General features: G+C 45.4%; 1 protein-coding gene across 2 annotated transcripts in view; it reads left to right on the forward strand.

The window, feature by feature from the left end:
- The first annotated feature begins 782 nt into the window (after positions 1 to 782).
- Positions 783 to 24,538, forward strand: part of RNF220 (ring finger protein 220) — a 222,693-nt gene continuing 198,937 nt past the window's right edge. For both annotated transcript variants that reach the window (XM_075832562.1, XM_075832563.1), the window contains exon 1: positions 783 to 1,524. In XM_075832562.1, coding sequence (XP_075688677.1) covers positions 900 to 1,524 — 625 coding nt within the window. In that variant the 5' untranslated portion in view covers positions 783 to 899. The remainder of the gene's footprint in view (positions 1,525 to 24,538) is intronic.

A 24,538-nucleotide genomic window follows, 5' to 3' on the forward strand; every position in this document is an offset into this window, starting at 1 on the left:
GTGTGTGTATATATCTATGTATGGTGTGTACGTATAGTGTGTGTATACATCTGTGTATAGTGTGTAGTTTGTGTGTGTACATATAGTGTGTGTATATATCTATGTATCGTGTGTACTGTGGTTGTATGAAGAGTGTGTGTGTATATTTATTGTGTGCACTGCATGTGTATGAATAGTGTGTGTATATGTATCGTGTGCACTGTGTATATATGTATAGTGTGCACTGTGTATATATGTATAATGTGTGTGTATGAAGTGTTTGTGTATGTATAGTGTGTACTGTGTGTATATGTATAATGTGAACTGTGTGTGTATGAACAGTGTGTGTATATGTATAGTGTGTACTGTGTGTATATGTATAAAGTGTACTGTGTGTATATATATAGTGTGTACTGTTTATTTATGTGCAGTGTGTAGTACTGTGTATATATGTATAGTGTGTAGTACTGTGTGTATTTGTGCAGTATGATCTCTATCTTATCGCTTTACATATATTCAGCTTTTACAGCGCCGCGTTCTTTGGGCTCCGTTTATTTTCACAATCGGATAATAATGAATGATTTCAGATGGCGCAAAACTCTGATTCTGGGAGCATTTGATTGTGTAGATTTGGTGTCGGATCCCTAGAAGTCGGTGAACGTGTCTGATAATCTAGTTAATTGCTTTGTTTGGGGAAATCAGTGACTAAAAGGCACTAACACAAACAATAATTATGTATTGATTTTTGCACGCAACGCTCAGGGCTCACGTCTTTCTTTCACTTTCTTGTTGTGTTGATGCAGGTTTCACAAGGGAGAAATGAAGTGACGTTTCCCGTTTGGCGTGAAGATCCCGTCGCCTCAGCCACCAGAGGAATATTTTCCGAAATTTTCGATTTTACAAGAACCAAAGTATCAGAGATGGATCTGCACCGAGCCGCCTTTAAGATGGAGAACTCTTCCTTCCTTCCCAACCCGCTGGCATCTCCGGCATTGATGGTGTTGGCTTCTACCGCTGAGGCCAGTCGTGACGCCTCCATACCTTGCCAGCAGTCGCGACCATTTGGGGTGCCCGTATCAGTGGATAAAGAGGTGCACATTCCTTTTACCAATGGCTCCTACACCTTCACCTCAATGTACCATAGACAGGGTGGCGTCCCCGGACCCTTCTCCAACCGTGACTTTCCACCTTCCCTTCTCCACCTACACCCACAGTTTGCCCCACCGAACTTAGACTGCTCCCCAATCAGCATGCTGAATCACAGTGGTGTGGGCGCCTTCCGGCCCTTTACCTCCCCCGAGGAGCGTGAGAGCTATCAGTCTGCGTTTACCCCGGCCAAACGCCTCAAGAGCTGCCATGATACGGACTCCCCGCACCTGCGCTTTTCTGATGCTGATGGAAAAGAATATGAATTTGGGACACAGATCCCAACAGGTTCCCCTGGGGGACTTAAAGTGGACGATACTGGAAAAAAACTGTTTGCTGTGTCCGGCCTGATATCGGACAGAGAGACGTCGTCAAGCCCGGAGGACAGAAATGAGAGGTGTAAGTGTTTCCAGCCATTATTATAATATTTTATTTCCAGTGTTTGAGTCTGTGGCGTCCTTAGATTTACATATAGACACATAAACAGAACACATTTACTATGACTGAATGATAATATATCACATAGTAACAAACAGGAGCCTAGAATTAGTTACAAAATGTCAGAACGTTATCCTGCAGCCTCGGACCCCTGTCGATCACCCGCCTTCTCTACAATGGTCCCTGCGGCTGCGTTTAGAAGTGGCCATTTTCTATCGATCGTGATAACTGTTCAGAGTGAATGAGATAAAACAATGAATACGACCAATACTTATGTAACAAAATGTATCATTCCTGTTTCCAGAACTCCCCGCTGTATTTTGTTGTTGCTCATTATTGTTTGACCGCGTCACGTAATAAGGCACCCGCTGTGATGTAGGTGGGGTGCATAGAGATGTCCGACTATAAATAGCGATTTTTTATTTTCTATAATAGGTGTTTTTAATGATCCAATTGCGACCCAAAAAAATAATTGCATTATTATAGGGAAAAATTGTCTACAGTTAAATTAAAGCGAAAGCCGCTATCCAGACGTTACGATGAGGGAAAGCTCTGAGCGCGATCATTTGACACAGGTGACGGCGCGCGGGAGAGCTCAGGACTGTCTCCTGCTGACTTTACCCAGCGAGAAAGAAAAAAAATGACACATACTCGCGGCTCGGATGATAAAAACTCCCGCAGGAGCTTACGGGTAATTTTTAAAGCAAAGCAATAGTTCTGTTTCATTTTTTCCTCCTCACTCGGAGTGTAAATTTCTCTTCTCCCCACATAGCGAAGCTTTAGAGTTTTCCGTCTTCCATGCGGCTGTAACGTCTCGTTACGACGCCACAGAGGGTAATTGAGATGTCCTGTCTCTTTCTCTCCAGTTGAAGCTACTTGCCTGGGCTGTCGACTTGAATTAGACACCGAGTTAACTTTACGCTACTAAAAAGGATTCCGTTTAAGCCCCGCGCACCTTCCCCAATTGCTGCAGCCGTAAAATACACTTTTGCTTGTAAATCTCTGACTGGAGAGGAGACGCTCAGTCCTGGTCTCACCTGCTCAGCAGGTGGGTTATCACGTTCTTGGACCCCAGGACGGTGGGGGGTGTTCAGGTTAATAGTTCTAGACCAACCAGACAGTTCTGGCCACAGGTGAAATTGAAGACTGATACGGATACAAACATCTACCGGATGAAATATTAGACGTCTAGAAAATCTTTTATTAATTGCAAAAGTAATGACCCCCTGCAGCAACAATGTGCGCTGTTATGTTACGTGTAATCTGCAGAAATAGCGCTGGTGAGATCCAGGCCACGGGCTTCTGTGTGACGTCTGGGTGGGGAACGCTCCATTTCATTTAATTCTCGTTACTTGCTGCAACATGGGAATTATTATAATATTTTTCTATTTATCTGGACATGAAGGGTTAATTTACACGATCTTCTCCCGCTTTGAACGCCATGTTAAAGCTTCCCGCAGCTGGGTATGAATACAATATTGTCCAGACAACCACGACCCTGCAGCTCCCGACTCTGCCGGTTGAAGTGGGTAAATTTCCTGGCAAAAATCAAGCGGGGGACAGAGAAAAAAAAGAAGTGCATTTGGGAGCCCATCTGCCCAATCTTGGCTAGGGTTGGCTATTTCTGTGCCAGCTTCATGTCCTGAATGTCTAATCAGTGGCTGCACGATGATGGGGGAGGTCACTTAACCGCCAATAAGATAACCGGAATCACGCGCAATTTCAGCCTCCGTGCCTTTTGTATTTATGGTAACGTATTTTGAAACCTAGGAAGTAAAGAGGAGCCGGCTGTAGGGGAAGTTGTCACGTAGAAGAGATGGCGGGGCCTTGTCTGCGGCTGCTGCTCGGGATCCGCTCCGTCCAGTTTTATCAAATAATTATTGGTTCCTGTAAAATTTGCTCCGTTTTGGTGAAAGCGCACAAAGGAAATAAAGGTTGTTTTTCAACTGTTATTGGGTTTTTTAGGATTTAGGAAAACTTTGATTAGTGCGGAGAAGTCGGTGACAACGTGTTTCCTGTGATATTCATGTAACCAGCTGAAAAGTAAAAAAAATCCTGATTGACAGCTTCGCTGGTTACAATGTATGGCAGCGAGGAGTCATTGTAGTGTATTGTGGTGATGATGTCATCGCCTTGGTATGGACCGCGGTCAGTGTATTGGTGGTGAGAGCGACATTCCTGCAGGAGAATATAAGGATCCGACTTCCTTCCTGACAAGCAGAAGTCTCAAGATTGCAAAACTTTAAAGAGTGACACAGTCATGAGGTTTCCCATTATTTAAAGGGACAGTGCTTTATATAGAGGGGGGTGCTGGGTAGGATTTTAGGTCCAGGTTGAGTCTGACAGAAATCACATAATAACTTATTCGGAGAACTTTTGTGTTGACTTCTGGGCTTCGGGAATTACAGATCGCAGGATTTCTACGGGATATTTGTAGTATTTTTCAGTTGGTGAGATTATGATTTTTTTTCAGGAGCTCGGATTACAGTTTATCAATTTCGTTATTCGCCCCTTTTCGCACAGTGACCGCCATGAGTAGAGCTATTTTTATGGGTTTATTTCTACACATACGGACTCAGATTTAGTTGGATATTTTGGGGGATTCTTAGACATATTTGATTGGTCTTCTCACCCATGAACGCCATGGCGAATGCGTTTATTGTTATCGTTGAGATCAACGGATCTTTTTTTTTTTTTATTTAAACATTTTGTGTAAAAAATACAATTAAATGGTCCTCCTGATTGTGAAAGAGTTACAAAGTCTACAAACAAGCTGCAGGGAGAAGGTTATTGAAAGCCTCTTCCCTGGTGTGGCTGACGCTCCTCATGCGCTGCCATCCTGGTCTCCAGCTGCCAGCCAGCGCTGCTGGGGTGAGCTTCATTTCCCGGCACAAGTGTTGGGCTTATTACAGCGCCCGGCAGCACTTCACCAGATGTTGTGATGGTCGCAGCCCCCCGTCGCCCCTTTTATGCCTGCAGACTATTCACCCCCGGAGCAGAGGAAACCTCTTCTCACCCTCTCCGCTCTTCTCTTCTTATGCAAAGTACAAACTCCGTCCTGGAATATGCAAATCGCTTTTTAATTCACTCTTTTCCTGCTGCACTGGACGGGTTAAACCGGTGCCCATCTCCAGAAATCCTGTAATTGCCAACATGGTTATTATTATTATGTGCTCTGGCCGCTCGGGGATGGGCAGCGCCATTTACATTTTTTATACCTTCATTTGGACAAGATTTTCTTTTCTGTTTTTTTTTTCATTTTTTTTATGTACAAACTCTCAGTAAATGTCGTGTTCAGCTCGTGGCCACTTTAACCCCTTGTTGTCATAGCACAGACTCATTGAATTCTTCTATTGTAGAGGCGAGGAATAACCACAGGCCAGGAAGGGGTTAACCTTCCACTACTGAGTATAGGGATCAGTGATGAAATTGATTGGAGGATGATGATGATTGGGACGTAACATATTTGACTGGATAGTCCCATTGACTTGTTATTACAGGGCATTGATTGTTGATAATAGGCAAGATGGCCGCCATGAGCGATTCCTCTGTGCTGCGAGGATGACGGTTGGTTAATGTGCAGTATTAAGATAAACAAGTAACGATATCGGCGATCAGACAGGAAAACTCACTCAGGCCATGTTCACGCGCCTTACAAAAAACGGCTGTAAATCCGGAGCGGTTTTCAAGGGAAAGCCTCTGATTTTCAGACGTTTTTTAAGCAACTTGCGGTTTTTGCGGCGTTTTTTATGGCCGTTTTTGGAGCGGTTTTTCTATTGAGTCAATTAAAAACGGCTCCAAAAACGTCTCAAGAAGTGACATACACTTCTTTTTGCGAGGTGTTTTTTTTACGCGGCTGTTTTTAAAAACGGGCGCGTAAAAAATGCCCCGTGGGAACGGAACGCTGTTTTTCCCATAGAAATCAATGGGCAGATGTTTGGAGGTGTTCAGCCCCCGCATTTTTAGGGGTGTTTACAGTCCGTAAAAAGGCTGAAAATAGGCCGTATGAACATACCCTTATTGTTGCAGATAGGTGCCATTCATGGTTGAACCCCTAGGGGGCAGCGCAGTTATGCCCGGGGGCTGGCACCTTACACCAGGCAGGGATCGGAGTGTGTCCTAGGTGATGGACGCAGACCGGCCGTCGCCATCATGGTTAAGCGAGGCGTCTGTTATATCAGCTGCGATCTTTATATTTACCGGAGTAAACGTTGCGTTGTCTGCGTCTCGCTGGCTGTAAAACCTCCAATTTAAATGCATCATCCGGGATTCACTGTGAATAGATCCGCGCTCTGCAGGTTGTGGCAGAACGTCGGCCATATTGTCACATTCTCTCCCACCAGTAGGAGCCTCGATGTGAATGCCAGACTAGTGGACTTTCCAGATTATCGGCATCCTGAAACAGAAACCCCAATAGTCTGGAATAATAATGGAAAATAATTTCGGATTGCTTTTGTCTTGATGGCGTTCTGGACTATTGGTTCGCAGATGATTGGAATTTTACAAAATATGTTTTCCTTTTGGCAGACGACAAGATATTCCGTTAGATTGGACCTTTTTAATGTACCAATCACTATACAGAAAAATATGGTTTGGACTCCAGGCCAGATCTCTAGATTATCAGGTGCCGGACTAAAGGGCTTTTCCAGCTATACTTATTTGGAAATAAAGGGGTTGTCCAGCTGAGGGTTCGTTACAGTGTATCGGTGTAGGTAAGAGCGATCGCCCTGGAGTCCAGGACAGGAGAAAGATTTCTGCTGCTGCTAGGTTTAGTTCACATATTATTGCCTTCACTTAAACACTGCAACAAACCCTCAGCTGTGAGCAGGACTAGAATAGGTTCTCTGGATGAAATCAAGAGTTTTTCCATTCACTGACAGCAAGGAGAAGTCTAAAAGGGTTTGAAATTAAAACACACAGTACATGCCACAATGCTGGGAGAATTGGCTGTGACTGTGGAATCGCGTCCGGTCACATTTCATGATTTTCCCGCTGACATTTTTGTAGCTGAAAGCTGCTCAGATCTGATGTGATGGGGCACAGCGCGGCGGCGGCGGCGGCGGCCGTCTGATTTATATCCGTCAGTCTCCCTTCTTGGGTTTTAAGACTTTTTTTTATTATTAGTATTTTTTTTGGGCTTCCGGGAATTTTCTTTTATTTCTTTTTTGATGCTTTTTACAGTTTCTTTTCATGATTTCCAGTTTTGTGTGATTTTTTTACACATTAACAATAAAATAAAAGATGGGACAGGTGACGCCAGTGCGGGAGAAGCGCTGACGGCTTGTGGGCTATTGAGCGGTGTTGGCTGTAACATATCCATCATTACAGGGCGTCATGTGACGATTGGGGCGATACATCGTCTCCGGGGTAACCGGCGAGGCTTGTTACATTGTAACCTTCTGCCCCGTAAAACTTGCCATTTGTTCTTCGCAACGGTTAGAATGAAATGTCCGGTTTTAAGATATCAACAGCTTTTAAGTCTGTGGGTGGAACAGCGAGGAATATCGAAACACGACGCCGGCGCGAGCGCTGAACTTATTACTCATCGCCACGGACTGATCTGAAGCCTCGTTCACACGCGCAGTTTTTGTTACATCCGTCACTTCTGGCAGGACGTTGTTGTTTTTATTTTTTTTAATTGGAATTTCATTGAATACATTTGTAATATTAAGGTCAATGGTGATGGATGGGACTTGTCTTTCCGTCACCTCCGTGGAAGCCATTTTGAAGTTGTGCCAATCTTTTTTGCTTTGGCGCTCGTGGTCTTAACGGCTGCTGGTAGAGATTTACCTCACATAGAGAAATCTGCCCCAGAGACACAGGGGCCCGTAGTGACCAATCAGATGCCTGCTCTCATTATTCAGAGGAGCTTTGGAAAATAAAAGCAGCAACCTGATTGGTTACTGTTCCTGTGCTCTAGCTTTGATAGGTCTCCCGATTGTCTTTATTTGGGATCACACTTGTTCCTAATAAATACCCCCCCCCCTCCCCCATAAACAGCGTAACGTCCATCACTCAGATGCTCCAGGATTTTCCCCCCGAGACGGCCGGTGGTTTGAAGCACAAATTTCAAAGTATCTAAAATATTAATGAGCAATTTTAAGGCCACGGAGAGAGCAGCGGCTGAAGGATCGCACCGACTTGACCGTGTCGCAGCGGTGATTATTTTTTTTTGTTCTGGCTTTTACCTGGCGAATTTTTACTTGTGACAAATGATGATGACGGAGAAAACAAACCAATAATTGTCACGCAGCGGAGAATTTCCCACGCAGGGCAATGCAAATGCTCCGTTATTACAATTGTCAGTGGGAAATGATGTGCGCATGTGATTTACTTTATTACTTCAAGGGGCTGTCCTCATATGGAGGTAATAGAGGGGGGTCTCCAAATCAGACCCGCAGAACAGAGCGCCGCATCTCACGCTGGTAGACCCGGCTTTACTTCCTCTGCGGGGTTCCTATAGGAGAAATTATTAGTCAGCGACCAATTTTACTAAAGAAGTGGGACCCCCGCTATCAGCTCTTTATAGGGGAACTGTCGCCACTTTAAGGGAACGTTCACACACTTACTAAAGAACGTCTGAATATACGGAGCTGTTTTCAGAGCCTCTGATTTTCAGGCGTTTTTGAAGCTTCTTTTAGGCTATGTTCACACGCAGAGGTTTCAGATGTAAGTCGGGCGTTTTACACCTCGAATTACGCCTGAAAAAACGGCTCCATTACGCCTACAAACATCTGCCCGTTGCTTGCATTGGGTTTTACGATCTTCTGTTCCCACAAACCTTAATTTTACGCGTCGCTGTCAAAATACGGCACGTAAAAATACGCCCGCGAAAAAGAAGTGCCTGTCACTTCTTGGGACGTTTTTGTTTTCATTGACTCCATTGAAAAACAGCTCCGATAATGGCCGTAAAATACACCGCGAAAAACGCGAGTTGCTACAAAAACATCTGAAAATCAGGAGCTGTTTACGCCTGGATATAGCTCGGTATTTTCAGACGTTTTTGGTCGCTGCGTGTGAACAGACCCTAATTTGGAGCTTCTTTTGGCTGAGTTCACACTGAGTTTTTTGCAGGAGGAAAATTCTGCCTCAAAATTCCGTTTGGGATTTTGAGGCAGATTTTGATCTGCCTGCACGCGGTTTGCCACGATTTTCACAGCATTTTTCGCATTGAGTGCCACGGGCAAAAATGCTGCGAAATACACTTTCTCTGCCTCCCATTGATGTCAATGGGAGGTCAGAGGCGTAAACGCCCAAAGATAGCACATGACGCTTCTTTTTACCGCAAGCGTTTTTTTTTTACCGCTCATGGTAAAAAAAAAGGCGTCCGCCTCCCATTGAAATCAACGGGAGGCATTTTTGGCCGTTTTTTGGCGCGGTTTCCGACGTGGTTTCCGCATCAAAAAAAGTGTCCAAAAACTCTGTGTGAACAGGGCCTTTGAGGCTTCTTTTCAGGCGTTTTTTGAGGCGTTTTTCATAGTGTTCAATGGAAAATCAGCTCCAAAAAACGCCTCAAGAAGTGACCTGCTGCTACATTTTACGGAGTGTCGTTTTACGCTCCGTTTTTTAAAACCGAGGCATAAAAAGACGCCCTGTATGAACTAAATGCTGTTTTTCCCATTTATTTCAATATAAAGCGTAGAGGCTCCAAAATACACCTGAAAACACGCTGAGTCAAAAACGTCTCAAAATACGGCGCTGTTTTCAAGGGAAAACAGCTTCTGATTTTCAGACGTTTTTTGTGCCACTCGCAATTTTTGCTGCGTTTTTTACGGACGTTTTTGGAGCTTTTTTCAATAGAATCTATGAAAACGGCTCCAAAAACGCCCCAAGAAGTGTCCTGCATATAATGTATATAAGTGTCCTGCACTTCTTTTTCACTGCCATTTTTTTTACACGGCCGTTTTTCAAAACGGCCACGTAAAAAAACGGCCCATCAGAACAGAGCGCCGTTTTTCCCATTGAAATCAATGGGCAGATGTTTGGAGGCGTTCTGCTCCTGATTTTCTGACGTTTTTTGAGCCAGTCGTGTTTTTCGCTGCGTATTTTATGGCTGTTATTGGAGCTGTTTTTCAATGGAGTCAATGAAAAACGCCTCCAAAAACGTCCCAAGAAGTGACATGCACTTCTTTTTCGCGGGCGTCTTTTTACGCACCGTATTTTGACAGCGACGCGTAAAATTATACCTCATGGGAACAGAACACTGTAAAACCCATTGAGAGCAGTGGGCAGATGTTTGTAGGCGTAATGGTGCCGTTTTTTCAGGCGTAATTTGAGGCGCAAAACGCCCGAATTACTTCTGAAAACACTGCGTGTGAACATCCCCTTAGTTGTTGTATTTGTGGCTTCATAACATTTCCATCCGATGTCCCATAACACGTCCTGATTCAAAACCGTCTCAGAAATTTCTGCGACTGTTCCATTTAGGCCTAATTCACACGAGCGTATTTCACGTCCGTGTTATGCGTGTGAAAATAACGGACGTCACACGGACCTATGCAAGTCAATGGGGCCATTCAGACGTTCCGTGTGTCCGCTACATGAAACTTACTGCATGTCCTATACTTGTGTGTTTTTTGCGCATCACGCACCCACTGAAGTCAATGGGTGCGTGAAAATCACGGGGACGCACATCCGTGATTCACGCAACAGTTGCTAAAGGAATGATTTTGAAAAAGAATAACACCTCCTTCAGTTTATTTTGCTGATGTGAAACGCGTAACATACGGTTGACATACGCGCGTAAAAACCGCAGACACGCACCATACACTGATGTCACACGGAACTGCAACACAGGAAAAACGATGCGTTTTTTACGTGCGCAAAACGGACACGTTTGTGTGAATAAGGCCTTACCTGAATGCAGTTTGCAGAAATCTTTCACCTGCTGCAGAAACATCTCCATTCACATTAGGGAAAAGCTGCAGAAATTTCTGCAACAAATCTGCGGCATGTGAATATAGTCTGAGAATCACCAATATCATCATGTCTGTAGCGTGTATTCTGCAAACTGAAGACCTGACATATAAGGCCTCATGCACACGACCGTAGCCATGTGCACGGCCGTGATGTTCGGGTTGGCCGGCTGCGGACTGTCAGCCGCGAGCCGCCCGCATATCGCGGGCCATGCACATGACCGCGGCCATTATTTTCAATGGGCCCGGACCGCAGAAGACGGCCGTAATAAGACATGCCCGTTCTTTCTGCGGTGCGGGCTCCCGGGCCATGCATGGACCGTAAAAACTACGGTCGTGCGCATGTCCCCATAGAAAGGAATGGGGCCGCAATTCTCCCGTGAATTTTCGGGGGAATTGCGGCCGCAAAAGCACGTTCGTGTGCATGAGGCCTAAGACATATGGACGTCATAGAGGGGGTCCCCATATCAGCCGGAGCGGCTCTCCTCCAGCAGGACCATGGTCTGCACATGATGCGTCGTTGTCCTCGGTCAATGCCCCTTTAAGAAGTTCAGAATCATTTTCCGTCAGAGTTGACACATTTGTATATTTGACAGAAATTGGGCCATCATTTTTGCGTGTGAACCCAGCAGTTTTTGTCTGGCTCCCGGTATCTATGACGGGTCTATGAGTCCCCTTGTTCTCCCGCCATGTCCGTCCAGTGGAGAGCCCCCCGTTATCTCATCACATCCAGATATTGTATTATTATCAGCCACTTTTTGCAGCTTTTATCTGGAAGTCATTGAGCGTTCACTCCAGGGAGGTGATTTAGGTGGGACCCTGAGTGGCGGCTGCAGTGAGGGGGACCAGTGCTGAGTGCTCTCCATCTCCTCGCTCTTTCTTGTCTTCATCGCTCAGCTCCTTCTCGGCCTGTGATTGTCCATAAGTCGCCGTCGTCCTGAGAGGGACACTAATGTTATTCTGTCAATATCTTTGCCATGGAGATAAAAATCCGCGCGGGGCCTCTGTCCACACAAATCACTCACCGGCTCAGGAACAAGGAAGGAGAGAGATGTCAATATGTGCGAGAAATGCTAATTATGGCTTTTAGTGACATCCAGTGACAAATTGGTCAGAGACGGAGGCGCCAGGGGTTAAACGAGACGGCTGAACGCAACCTGCTGCAGGTGTCCTGCCTTCCTGCGGGATACAATTTATCACACCAGTCACAAGAAGCTTTGATGCAAATATCGGCTTCTTCTTCTTTCCGAGGGGACTATTGCAAATTAGACGGGGGGGGCGCATTCATTTGTCAAACAGCAAAAGACAAATAAAAGTTGGGACTTCTGCAGGAGCGGGGACGGGACTGTGATTGTCTTATCTGCTGCCTGGAGATATCGGGCTGTATATGCAGCAATATACAATGAGGAGCGTGGAAAGTGACCTGAGGATCATCCGAGGGGACTTCACTGCAGGATGCGGAGCGCTAAGGGCATGTTCAGACGTGGCGAAACTTTACGCTGAAGATTTTGATGCAAATTTGCAACAATTATGCAACAAATCTGCTGCAGCATCCGCATGTGTGAGGCTGCATCCAGACGTGGCGGATTTGCACAGGTTTCAGCCTTTGCCTTGCAAAGACTGAAGTCCGCAGTGAAAATCCGCTGCTTCTCCGCAATAGCTGAACATGCCCCTAGTGAATGGCCTTTTTTATTGTGGCTTTCAAACTGATTTTCGTAATCACGCCATTGGTGCAGTTTTGCTGCGATTCACGGCCAAATACACGCAACCAAAATGATTCATCTAAATACAATAAAAGTTGCGCTACACAGGCGCCATTTTTGGTGTTTCGACCACTGATAACAGGGAGCAATAGATTGTATTCACCTGTCCTGTGTTCACATCTCCCCAGTCTAAAATGGCTGATAACAGCGAGCAGTGATTGCACTTAGATGCACATGTCCTGGTGCGCAGACACATTGCAGATTTCGCGTCCCTTTACAGTCACCTTATAGAACACCTTTTTCCAGTCCCACCGCCGGGTGTTAGTCCCGGTGATAATGTGTCCTCCCACACGTCTCATGTCAGCAGATTCTTCCGATCCATCACATGCCGGAGCGATCGATCTCAGCTGCCAGGGAAACCTGTGAGCCGGGCTGTCAGAGTGTGTGCTCGCATATCTCCACACATGTGTCCGGTGGATACCCGCACATCCGTTCTCCCAGTCACTCCGCCTCCGGCGTGCATCATTTCTGACATTATCGCCTGAGAAATCTTTCTTCCCATCTTCCTTATATTGGCAATATAGGCAAAAACGTTCAAGTCCTCCAAGTGTAACTATTTGGCCGTGTTCACACAGTGCAGATTTGATGCAGATTTTGCATGAATTTTTTAGGCCAAAACCAGAATTTGATAAAGTAGATTAGACCTGCCAGACCTTCCGTTATATATCTGTTCCGCTTAGCTTCCATTTCTGGTTTTGGCTTAAAAAAATACAGATACCTGATACACGAGATAATACGGCGAGAACTTTCTTTACGCCAAATGTGGACGGGGTTTTGTAAACTTTATCCACTTATATAGTAAATTGCTGTGGATTTGTGATGCAGAATCCACGCCACAAATCAGCAGCTAATCCACCACGTCTGAACGTGCCCTTATACACTCCGGACTGTGGCGGGTACCGGCCCTTTAATGCTCATGATCTGAGTCCCACAATCCACCTTCTCCTACACGGATCACGTTCTTCCTTTATACATGATTATACTACAAGCGATGATGAGCGGTCTAAGCCCGTAATAAAACAAAACGCAAAAAACTAACAGCCGTTCTGTGGAGATGTAAAAATGTCAACAATCACCACGCGGTGTAGCGACATTTCTCTATAACGGATACATTTAATGTGTTGTGTGTAATGATAGAACTGAAGCCCGGCATAGAGGTTAGTGATGGCTCAGCAGATCCAGCCAAGTCGGAGGGTATATCTAATGCGTCAGACGGCGAAATCTGTGTCCACTCTGCTGACGGTCGCTGTGTGCGAGCGCGGCCTCAGACGTCTGTCGTCTCTTAGGGGATGTTCACACGACCTATTTTCGGCCGTTTTTCGGGCCGTAAACAGCCGAAAAACGGCCGAAAAATCGGAAGCAGAACGCCTCCAAACATCTGCCCATTGATTTCAATGGGAAAACGCTGTTCTGTTCCGAGCTGTTTTCTCTTGAAGCTCCGTATTTTGAGACGTTTTTGACTCTGCGTGTGAACAGAGCCTTATGGTTGTCGCTTTTCTTGCTTTGTAAACATTTGTCTTCTGATCTTATCTTTTATCTAGATACTTGTGTCTCATCCCTAGAATAAGAAGCAGATACAAGATCCACAGCCAGGACTATTAGGGGATGTTCACACGGCCGTAAACGCCCCGAAAAACGGCTAAAAATGCGGGGGCTGAACGCCTCCAAACATCTGCCCATTCATTTCAAAGGGAAAAACGGCGTTCCATTCCCATGGGGTGTTTTTTACGTGGCCGGGTAAAAAAAATGCCTCGCAAAAAGAAGCGCATGTCACTTCTTGAGACGTTTTTTGGAGTCGTTTTTCATTGACTCTATAGAAAAACAGCTAAAAAAACGGCCATAAAAAAACGCATCAAAAAACGCAAGTTGCTTAAAAAACGGCTGAAATTCGGAGGCTTTCCCTTGAAAACAGCTCCGTATTTACAGCCGTTTTTTGTTAAACGTGTGAACATCGCCTGGCACTTATCGTTTCTATCGTAGTGATTATCGTCCAGTGTAAATGAAGATCTACGGTAAATAGTAACATTATTGTCTCGTGACACCGTTTACAAGATTTTGCGATCCATTGGCGAATCGGAGATTTCTCCATTTTATTGACTGAAACAGTCACAAATTCGACATATTGATATCTAACGGCGGCCAGATTGTGAATTGAGTGGAACCGTTCACTCAGCGCTAATTACGATGACACGTGTTCATTGCGCCGCACAGGACCTTCTTCCATCATTAGTAAATGCTAAGACAGTGGCGATAAGAATTGGCGGGAAAAACTCGCTATTGGTTCTATCGGCCAAATTCCCGCTTCTATTATCGCCGCCTTAAAGGGGTTTTTCCTGGAAGAATTTATTTATTTCCTGTTGCTTATAGAGCGCCAACATATTCCACAGCGCTGTACAGATATTGTCATCACTCACATCAGTCCCTGTTCCCCATGGGGCTCACCATCTAATTCAATATCTGTAGCAAAAACCTATAATACATAATACAATATAATACATAATACAATATAATACAATATAACACATAATACAATATAACACATAATACAATATAATACATAATACAATATAATACAATATAATACAATATAATACAATATAATACATAATACAATATAATACAATATAACACATAATACAATATAATACAATATAACACATAATACAATATAATACAATATAATACATAATACAATATAATACAATATAATACAATATAACACATAATACAATATAACACATAATACAATATAATATATAATACAATATAACACATAATACAACACATAATACAATATAACACAATATAATACATAATACAATATAATACAATATAACACATAATACAATATCATACAATATAATACAATATAATACAATATAATACAATATAATACAATACATAATACAAATACATAATACAATACAATATAATACATAATACAATATAATACATAATACAATATAATACATAATACAATATAACACATAATACAATATAATACAATATAATACATAATACAATATAACACATAATACAATATAATACAATACAATATAATACATAATACAATATAACACATAATACAATATAATACATAATACAATATCATACAATATAATACAATATAACACATAATACAATATAATACAATACAATATAATACATAATACAATATAATACATAATACAATATAACACATAATACAATATAATACATAATACAATATAACACATAATACAATATAATACATAATACAACACATAATACAATATAATACAATATAATACAATATAATACAATATAACACATAATACAATATCATACAATATAACACATAATACATAATACAATATAATACAATATAATACAATATAACACATAATACAATATAATACAATATAATACATAATACAATATAACACATAATACAATATAATACATAATACAATATAAGACATAATACAATATAACACATAATACAATACAATATAACACATAATACAATATAATACATAATACAATATAATACATAATACAACATTTGACCCATTGCAGTCCTGCGCAGGCCCAGTGTACCGTGCCACCCCTGTGACATAGTCACCCCACCACAACACTCCTCCATGCGTAGGTGACAGAGCATAAGGGGGGCAGAATCGCAACGGGCCAAATATAGGAGAAAAAACCCCATGAGCCCCTTAGATGGACTTTCCACTGTTCCCTGTCCCACGCCCTGCACCTTATTTGCCCTCGGCCTCCTTTATTCTGGCATCCCCTCCCCCCTAATCTCACCTTTGCGATAAATGAGTTGCAATGATCGTGGTCGCGGCGATGAGATGTGCCGCCGTTTTCTTGTAATGTGAGTGACAGGTTTAGAGCTTGTTTTATTTAAGAAGCCGTCGTAATTACACAAGCGTTAGCATATGCAGCCGGCGAGATATGATTCATCCTGCCCGCCACTGGCATGACACAGCTGTTTGTCGGATAAAATAGAGGAACCGTGTCGTTACAAAATGTTCCCCTTATTACACCTCATTAGAGACAAGGCTGCGATAAGTTGGAGCTGCCAGGCAGCACAATGTATGGCCCCTGCGCAGGCTGATGGAGGGTCCGCCGCCTGCGTCTCTCCGCCATTGTCTGGCGCTTTCTTCGCCCCTTTCAGATCTTTGTTTTTTTTTTTCTTCTACGTCTTTTTTCAGCAACAAGAAAAATGATATCTTGTTTGCCGGCGAGTTGTGCTTCTCCAGCCCACCCTCCTCCCCTGTGTCTCCGGGCCCCTCTCTGTGTGTACTCGCCAGGGCCGGCCTTTTTCTTGTTGGGAGATAGGAGATAACATGCAGTGTGACCACAGTAATTAGCCCGGCATTCACCAAGGACAAAAGGGCAGAGAGCCGCTTCCTGCACCGACACAAACTTCCCTCTCACCTCTGGGAAGACTGCGGCCGAGCAAAGAGCCAAGTGCCCTCCGAGGGCCGCGTCCAGCCCATGACACTGAAACCAGGCACCGCACATCATTTAGGGCTAAAGATTCCGAATGGCAAATGTCGCAAATATTTTGATAAATCAGAATGTTGAATCTTCAGAAAATTTCTGATTGGACGCAGAATTGTGATGTAGCATTTATGTATGATAAAAATACACAATATCACATGATCCGTTTTGTAGATTTTCTAGATATTTGGTTTATCCAAAAAATGCAATATTTTTCACTCTGGAAGTTTTTTCTGCTTTGTGTTTCACTATATGGCCTTATTGACACGAGCGTATTTAACGTCTGTGATATCACGGACCTATGTAAGTCAATGGCGCCGTTCAGACACTCACAACTCACGACATGTCCTATACTTGAGCATTTTTCGCGCATCACGCACCCATTGAAGTCAATGGGTGCGTGAAAATCACGAGCGTCACACGGAAGCACTTCCACGTGTCTCGCGTCATTCGCGCTACAGTTGTTAAATAAATGAAGGAGAAAAAAAAGCACCACATTCATTGCAGTTTCAAAGCATCGAAACGCGTGTCATAAGGACGCCATATGTGTGTAAATCACGCAGCCACGCACCAAACACTGATGACACACAGAACTCCAAAACGCACAAATTTCGCCTATGTCTGAATCCTCCCAAATATCTGTAGTTTGTGCCCCGATGACTTATATGACCCGAGCCGCCATTTTGGAAACGTTATCCTCTCTTCTTGGAGGCCACACGATGCAGGACGATCAGACGCTGTAGATGAACATTCAGCTTCTTGTATGTATTTCACATGTGGCCATCAGCAGCCATCCGAGTTTTGCATTTATAAGTTGCCTGATTTGATTTGACTTTACTGAAGTGTGAGGTACAAAGTGCCTTATGCCTCAGGCCTTATTCACACGAGCGTATATTTCACGTCCGTGCTACGCGCGTTAAAACAACGGACGTCACACGGACCTATGCAATTCAATGGGGTCATTCAGACATTGTGTTTTTCCTGCAGCGTGTGTCCGTGTGTCCGCTGCATGAAACTCGCTGCATGTCCTTTAGTTGTGCGTTTTTTGCACAAAATGCACCCATTGAAGTCAATGGGTGCGTGAAAATCACGGACATCACACGGACGCACATCCGTGATTCACACAACAGTTGCTAAAGAAATGATGAGAGAAAGAAAAACACCTTCAGTTTATTTTGCTGATGTAAAAAACGCGTGACATACAGATGTCACACGGAACTGCAACGCAGGAAAAATGCTGCGTCTTTTATTTGCGCAAAACGGACACGTTCGTGTGAATAAGGCCTCAGTGATGTTATCGGCTCCTGCCCTGGAGAACGCACGGACCGCTCCATGCAAACAACTAAGAACATAAACCAGTCAACAAAATACTAGAAAGGAAAACGGACGCTTCTTTACGATGGAACAATGGCGGATTTGGTGGGATCTGCTCATGTCCTTGTGATCCGGTTGCAGCCGTGGATTTCTCGAGTTGGTTCAAGTGTGAGGATCGGAGCCGGCCGGCTGCACATATAAAGACAAAGGGGAGCATTTAACTCCGTCTCTTGAAATTCCCAGCGCCCCGACCCTTGTAGAGTGTTCACTGATGTATTAAGTCACTTTGTTCCAACTTTCTTGCCCTGGCATCAAAGAGCCGTAATGGGCGAGGATACAGCCGGGTTGAGTAAGTCGGCATGGAAGTGAGTTAGTGCATTTATCTGCGTCCTAATCCCCTGTCTTCCTTTTCAGACTCTTTATTCCAAAAGAGGAATTTCTTGCACCCCTTTTGCCCGTAGCGGCGAAGTCTCTGTGGCCTCTAATCTCACAGGAAGAGAGGGCAGCCGTGCATTGACTGTGGGTGGTGGGTTGGAGACCTTTTTGGCGTGACCTTTTATAACATGGAGCACAGACCTGACAATAGGCTGGATAAGGCCGGCTTCTCCGAAACAAGGCGCTGCTGCTCTATAATCTAAACGACGAGGGGGGGGCATTATGGGGCTTCGTTTTTTTTTTCTTGAAATTCAGAGGGGGTTGATGAGGGAGGATGAGAATGGATGAGGTTGCTACAGGAGCTGCCCCAAGTTGGGGGAAAAAACTTTTTTGAATCACAATTGGGTTTTAAAGGCTTTTGTTGGTGAGGGAAGGGAATCTCCATCCAGAGGAAGAATAAAAAGGCTGCGGGGAGAGGGAGGATTCTCAATTTAACCCCTCAACTCCAACAACCGCAGGAGATAAAGTCAGAACAAATGGGTCTCCTGTTTCAATGCATTATTTAGTATTGGCACCAAGTATGCGGAGAATGGTTTATTCCAGAGGGGCTGTGCCCACCAGACATTGTGCCAAGTCTAACCCGCTCCAAATGACTGCTGACCCTCTCTGTAACCACTAAGCACCCGCACCATGGACTGAGCCGTCTCCCAGAACCGCACTCTATACCAGACTGTCTCCTAGAACCGCACTCTCTATACCAGACTGTCTCCTAGAGCCGCACTCTCTATACCAGACTGTCTCCCAGAACCGCACTCTCTATACCAGACTGTCTCCTAGAACTGCACTCTCTATACTAGACTGTCTCCTAGAACCACACTCTCTATACCAGACTGTCTCCTAGAACCACACTCTCTATACCAGACTGTCTCCTAGAACCGCACTCTCTATACCAGACTGTCTCCTAGAACCGCACTCTCTATACCAGACTGTCTCCTAGAACCGCACTCTCTATACCAGACTGTCTCCTAGAACCGCACTCTCTATACTAGACTGTCTCCTAGAACTGCACTCTCTATACTAGACTGTCTCCTAGAACCACACTCTCTATACCAGACTGTCTCCTAGAACCACACTCTCTATACCAGACTGTCTCCTAGAACTGCACTCTCTATACCAGACTGTCTCCCAGAACCGCACTCTCTATACCAGACTGTCTCCTAGAACCGCACTCTCTATACTAGACTGTCTCCTAGAACCACACTCTCTATACTAGACTGTCTCCTAGAACCACACTCTCTATACTAGACTGTCTCCCAGGGCCGCACTCTCTATACCAGACTGTCTCCCAGAGCCGCACTCTCTATACCAGACTGTCTCCTAGAACCGCACTCTCTATACCAGACTGTCTCCTAGAACCGCACTCTCTATACTAGACTGTCTCCTAGAACCACACTCTCTATACTAGACTGTCTCCTAGAACCACACTCTCTATACCAGACTGTCTCCCAGGGCCGCACTCTCTATACCAGACTGACTCCTAGAACCGCACTCTCTATACCAGACTGTCTTTTAGTAATGGACTTCTGGTGTGTTATACCAGACTATCTCCTAGAGCCGCACTCTCTATACCAGACTATCTCCTAGAGCCGCACTCTCTATACCAGACTGTCTCCTAGAGCCGCACTCTCTATACCAGACTGTCTCCTAGAGCCGCACTCTCTATACCAGACTGTCTCCTAGAAACGCACTCTCCATACCAGACTGTCTCCCAGAACCGCACTCTCTATACCAGACTGTCTCCCAGAACCGCACTCTATACCAGACTGTCTCCTAGAACCGCACTCTCTATACCAGACTGTCTCCTAGAGCCGCACTCTCTATACCAGACTGTCTCCTAGAACCGCACTCTCTATACCAGACTGTCTCCTAGAGCCGCACTCTCTATACCAGACTGTCTCCTAGAAACGCACTCTCCATACCAGACTGTCTCCCAGAACCGCACTCTCTATACCAGACTGTCTCCCAGAACCGCACTCTCTATACCAGACTGTCTCCCAGAACCGCACTCTCTATACCAGACTGTCTCCCAGAACCGCACTCTCTATACCAGACTGTCTCCTAGAACCGCACTCTCTATACCAGACTGTCTCCCAGAACCGCACTCTCTATACTAGACTGTCTCCTAGAACCGCACTCTCTATACCAGACTGTCTCCTAGAGCCGCACTCTCTATACCAGACTGTCTCCTAGAAACGCACTCTCCATACCAGACTGTCTCCCAGAACCGCACTCTCTATACCAGACTGTCTCCTAGAACCGCACTCTCTATACCAGACTGTCTCCCAGAACCGCACTCTCTATACTAGACTGTCTCCTAGAGCCGCACTCTCTATACCAGACTGTCTCCCAGAACCACACTCTCTATACTAGACTGTCTCCTAGAGCCGCACTCTCTATACCAGACTGTCTCCCAGAACCGCACTCTCTATACTAGACTGTCTCCTAGAGCCGCACTCTCTATACCAGACTGTCTCCCAGAACCGCACTCTCTATACCAGACTGTCTCCTAGAACCGCACTCTCTATACCAGACTGTCTCCCAGAACCGCACTCTCTATACCAGACTGTCTCCCAGAACCGCACTCTCTATACCAGACTGTCTCCTAGAACCACACTCTCTATACTAGACTGTCTCCTAGAACCACATTCTCTATACTAGACTGTCTCCTAGAGCCGCACTCTCTATACCAGACTGTCTCCCAGAACCACACTCTGTATACTAGACTGTCTTCTAGAGCCGCACTCTCTATACCAGACTGTCTCCCAGAACCGCACTCTCTATACCAGACTGTCTCCCAGAACCGCACTCTCTATACCAGACTGTCTCCTAGAACCACACTCTCTATACTAGACTGTCTCCTAGAACCACACTCTCTATACTAGACTGTCTCCTAGAGCCGCACTCTCTATACCAGACTGTCTCCCAGAACCACACTCTCTATACTAGACTGTCTCCTAGAGCCGCACTCTCTATACCAGACTGTCTCCCATAACCGCACTCTCTATACCAGACTGTCTCCCAGAACCGCACTCTCTATACCAGACTGTCTCCCAGAACCGCACTCTATACCAGACTGTCTCCTAGTGCCGCACTCTCTATACCAGACTGTCTCCTAGAACCACACTCTCTATACCAGACTGTCTCCCAGAACCGCACTCTCTATACCAGACTGTCTCCCAGAACCGCACTCTATACCAGACTGTCTCCCAGAGCCGCACTCTCTATACCAGACGGTCTCCCAGAACCGCACTCTCTATACCAGACTGTCTCCCAGAACTGCACTCTATACCAGACTGTCTCCTAGAGCCGCACTCTCTATACCAGACTGTCTCCCAGAGCCACACTCTCTATACCAGACTGTCTCCCAGAACCGCACTCTCTATACCAGACTGTCTCCCAGAACCGCACTCTCTATACCAGACTGTCTCCCAGAGCCGCACTCTCTATACCAGACTGTCTCCCAGAGCCACACTCTCTATACCAGACTGTCTCCCAGAGCCACACTCTATACCAGACTGTCTCTTAGTAATGGACTTCTGGTGTGTTATACCAGACTGTCTCCTAGAGCCGCACTCTATACCAGACTGTCTCTTAGAGCCGCACTCTCTAGACCAGACTGTCTCCCGGAACTGCACACTCTATACTGAACACTGTACTAGACTGTCTTATTGTACGGCTCTCTCTATACTAGACTGTCTTATAGCACCGCACTCTCTAAACTGTCTTCATTTGCTGCCCTTTCCAGTCCTTCATTGTCTTTCCCACCGCGGTCAGTAAGTCGTCTTTAAGTACTGCGCTCTCAGAGGGATGAAGCTTTACGTCTGCGCTGCTCCTCGGAGTACGAGACTCTCCATCTGTCTCAGGAGTGCGCAGATATTCCACAAATACTCAACTCTTTACATATAAATATTCAACAATGTCAATAATTCGAGACGTTTCTTGTTATTTAACATAATAAATCTCAACGTCTCGGTCTGTTGGGGGTGATTATTATGGCCGTGACCGTACCAGCAGCGCTTTGTCCTCAGACTCCATCTTCTTCAGCCATTTTCCCTCTCAGACTTTTTTTCCATTATTTATTTAATATCTTGTACCGTAAATAATGGAAACTTTATGGGTATTAGGCAGCAGGTTACGGTACAAGCCGTCAGATCCCACTGCCCCCCTCCCCGTCCTGCCTTCAAAAGGAGCAGTTGTAGCACAAAATGTTGTGTTAATTGGTTTACTGCCCGCTCTGTGCCTTCTTTATTTTGTATCTGATTTGTCTCTTAAGCCGGCGGAACGTTCCCTCTCCTGCAGGAGAATGCGATCAGCAAATTAGTGGTTGAGCGTGGACAATGAGACACAGAACCGCTTCTAGTCTCACTCCCTCCGGCCTCCTCCTCCTCGCTGAGTTTTTACACGGCCCTTTCTCTCTGTATCAGACACCAAACAGCTTCTCTGTATTGAGTAGAGTGTAAGCTTCTTGGCAGAATTTGGGATGTACGGTAATTCCAGGTTTTGTTCAGCTTCACATCTGATGTGGTTAAAATACGGTAGAAAAACGTACAAATTATTGATAAAAAAAAAAAATGACTCTCAGGGGCAAAATGGTGCGAACATGGACTCGGACCTCCCTGGGAATCACTTAATGTCAGCCATTTATTACTTGACTGAGCTCCTGTAAAGCGGAAAAGGGGGTGACCTGTCGTCTGTGTGGGGCGGAAGGGGCACTTCTAGAGGGACGTCTTATTCTGGAGCAGAGGACTACGGGTGGCTTTTACTATTTGACAATGTTTGACTAATTTCGATTACGATCATCTCAATGTGTGAAGACTTGCAGGCGACTACTTTATATAGTCAAAATCACGAATGCAAATATTCAAAAGTGCAAAAAATGTTGATGGTAAAATCAGGAGATCGCTGTGTGGAGGTCCAGTCATGTCATTAAAAGGTTGTGGCCATGCAGAAGCGTCCGGTGGCGTGCGCCATACGCGTCTTTACCATGTGACTAGGATTTAAACTTCATCGCAAAATCAAATATTCACCACATGTAAATACGGGGCTCCGCGCCTACCTCGCCATCCAGAGCAAGAGTCGAGCAATTGGTTTAATCGCTGAAGTGTACGCATTACGAAAAGGTGTAAATCCGCCCTAAGTAATAGCGGCAGGAGACTTCTTTAGGGATTATTTGTACTAGAAAATAAACCATTAACTCCAGTCATTGACTCCTGAGAATCCACAAGGTGGCCAATAATTGTCAGCCTCATACACCTGCACGTCAGAGCCCCATACACCTGCACGTCAGAGCCCCATACACCTGCACGTCAGAGCCCCATACACCTGCACGTCAGAGCCCCATACACCTGCACGTCAGCCCCATACACCTACACGTCAGCCCCATACACCTGCACGTCAGAGCCCCATACACCTGCACGTCAGAGCCCCATACACCTGCACGTCAGCCCCATACACCTACACGTCAGCCCCATACACCTACACGTCAGCCCCATACACCTACACGTCAGCCCCATACACCTACACGTCAGCCCCATACACCTACACGTCAGAGCCCCATACACCTGCACGTCAGAGCCCCATACACCTGCACGTCAGCCCCATACACCTACACGTCAGAGCCCCATACACCTGCACGTCAGCCCCATACACCTGCACGTCAGAGCCCCATACACCTGCACGTCAGCCCCATACACCTGCACGTCAGAGCCCCATACACCTGCACGTCAGCCACATACACCTGCACGTCAGCCCCATACACCTGCACGTCAGCCCCATACACCTGCACGTCAGAGCCCCATACACCTGCACGTCAGAGCCCCATACACCTGCACGTCAGAGCCCCATACACCTGCACGTCAGAGCCCCATACACCTGCACGTCAGAGCCCCATACACCTGCACGTCAGAGCCCCATACACCTGCACGTCAGAGCCCCATACACCTGCACGTCAGAGCCCCATACACCTGCACGTCAGAGCCCCATACACCTGCACGTCAGAGCCCCATACACCTGCACGTCAGCCCCATACACCTGCACGTCAGAGCCCCATACACCTGC

The sequence above is a fragment of the Rhinoderma darwinii genome, chromosome 7, assembly GCF_050947455.1.
Source record: "Rhinoderma darwinii isolate aRhiDar2 chromosome 7, aRhiDar2.hap1, whole genome shotgun sequence".
Lineage (NCBI taxonomy): Eukaryota > Metazoa > Chordata > Amphibia > Anura > Rhinodermatidae > Rhinoderma > Rhinoderma darwinii.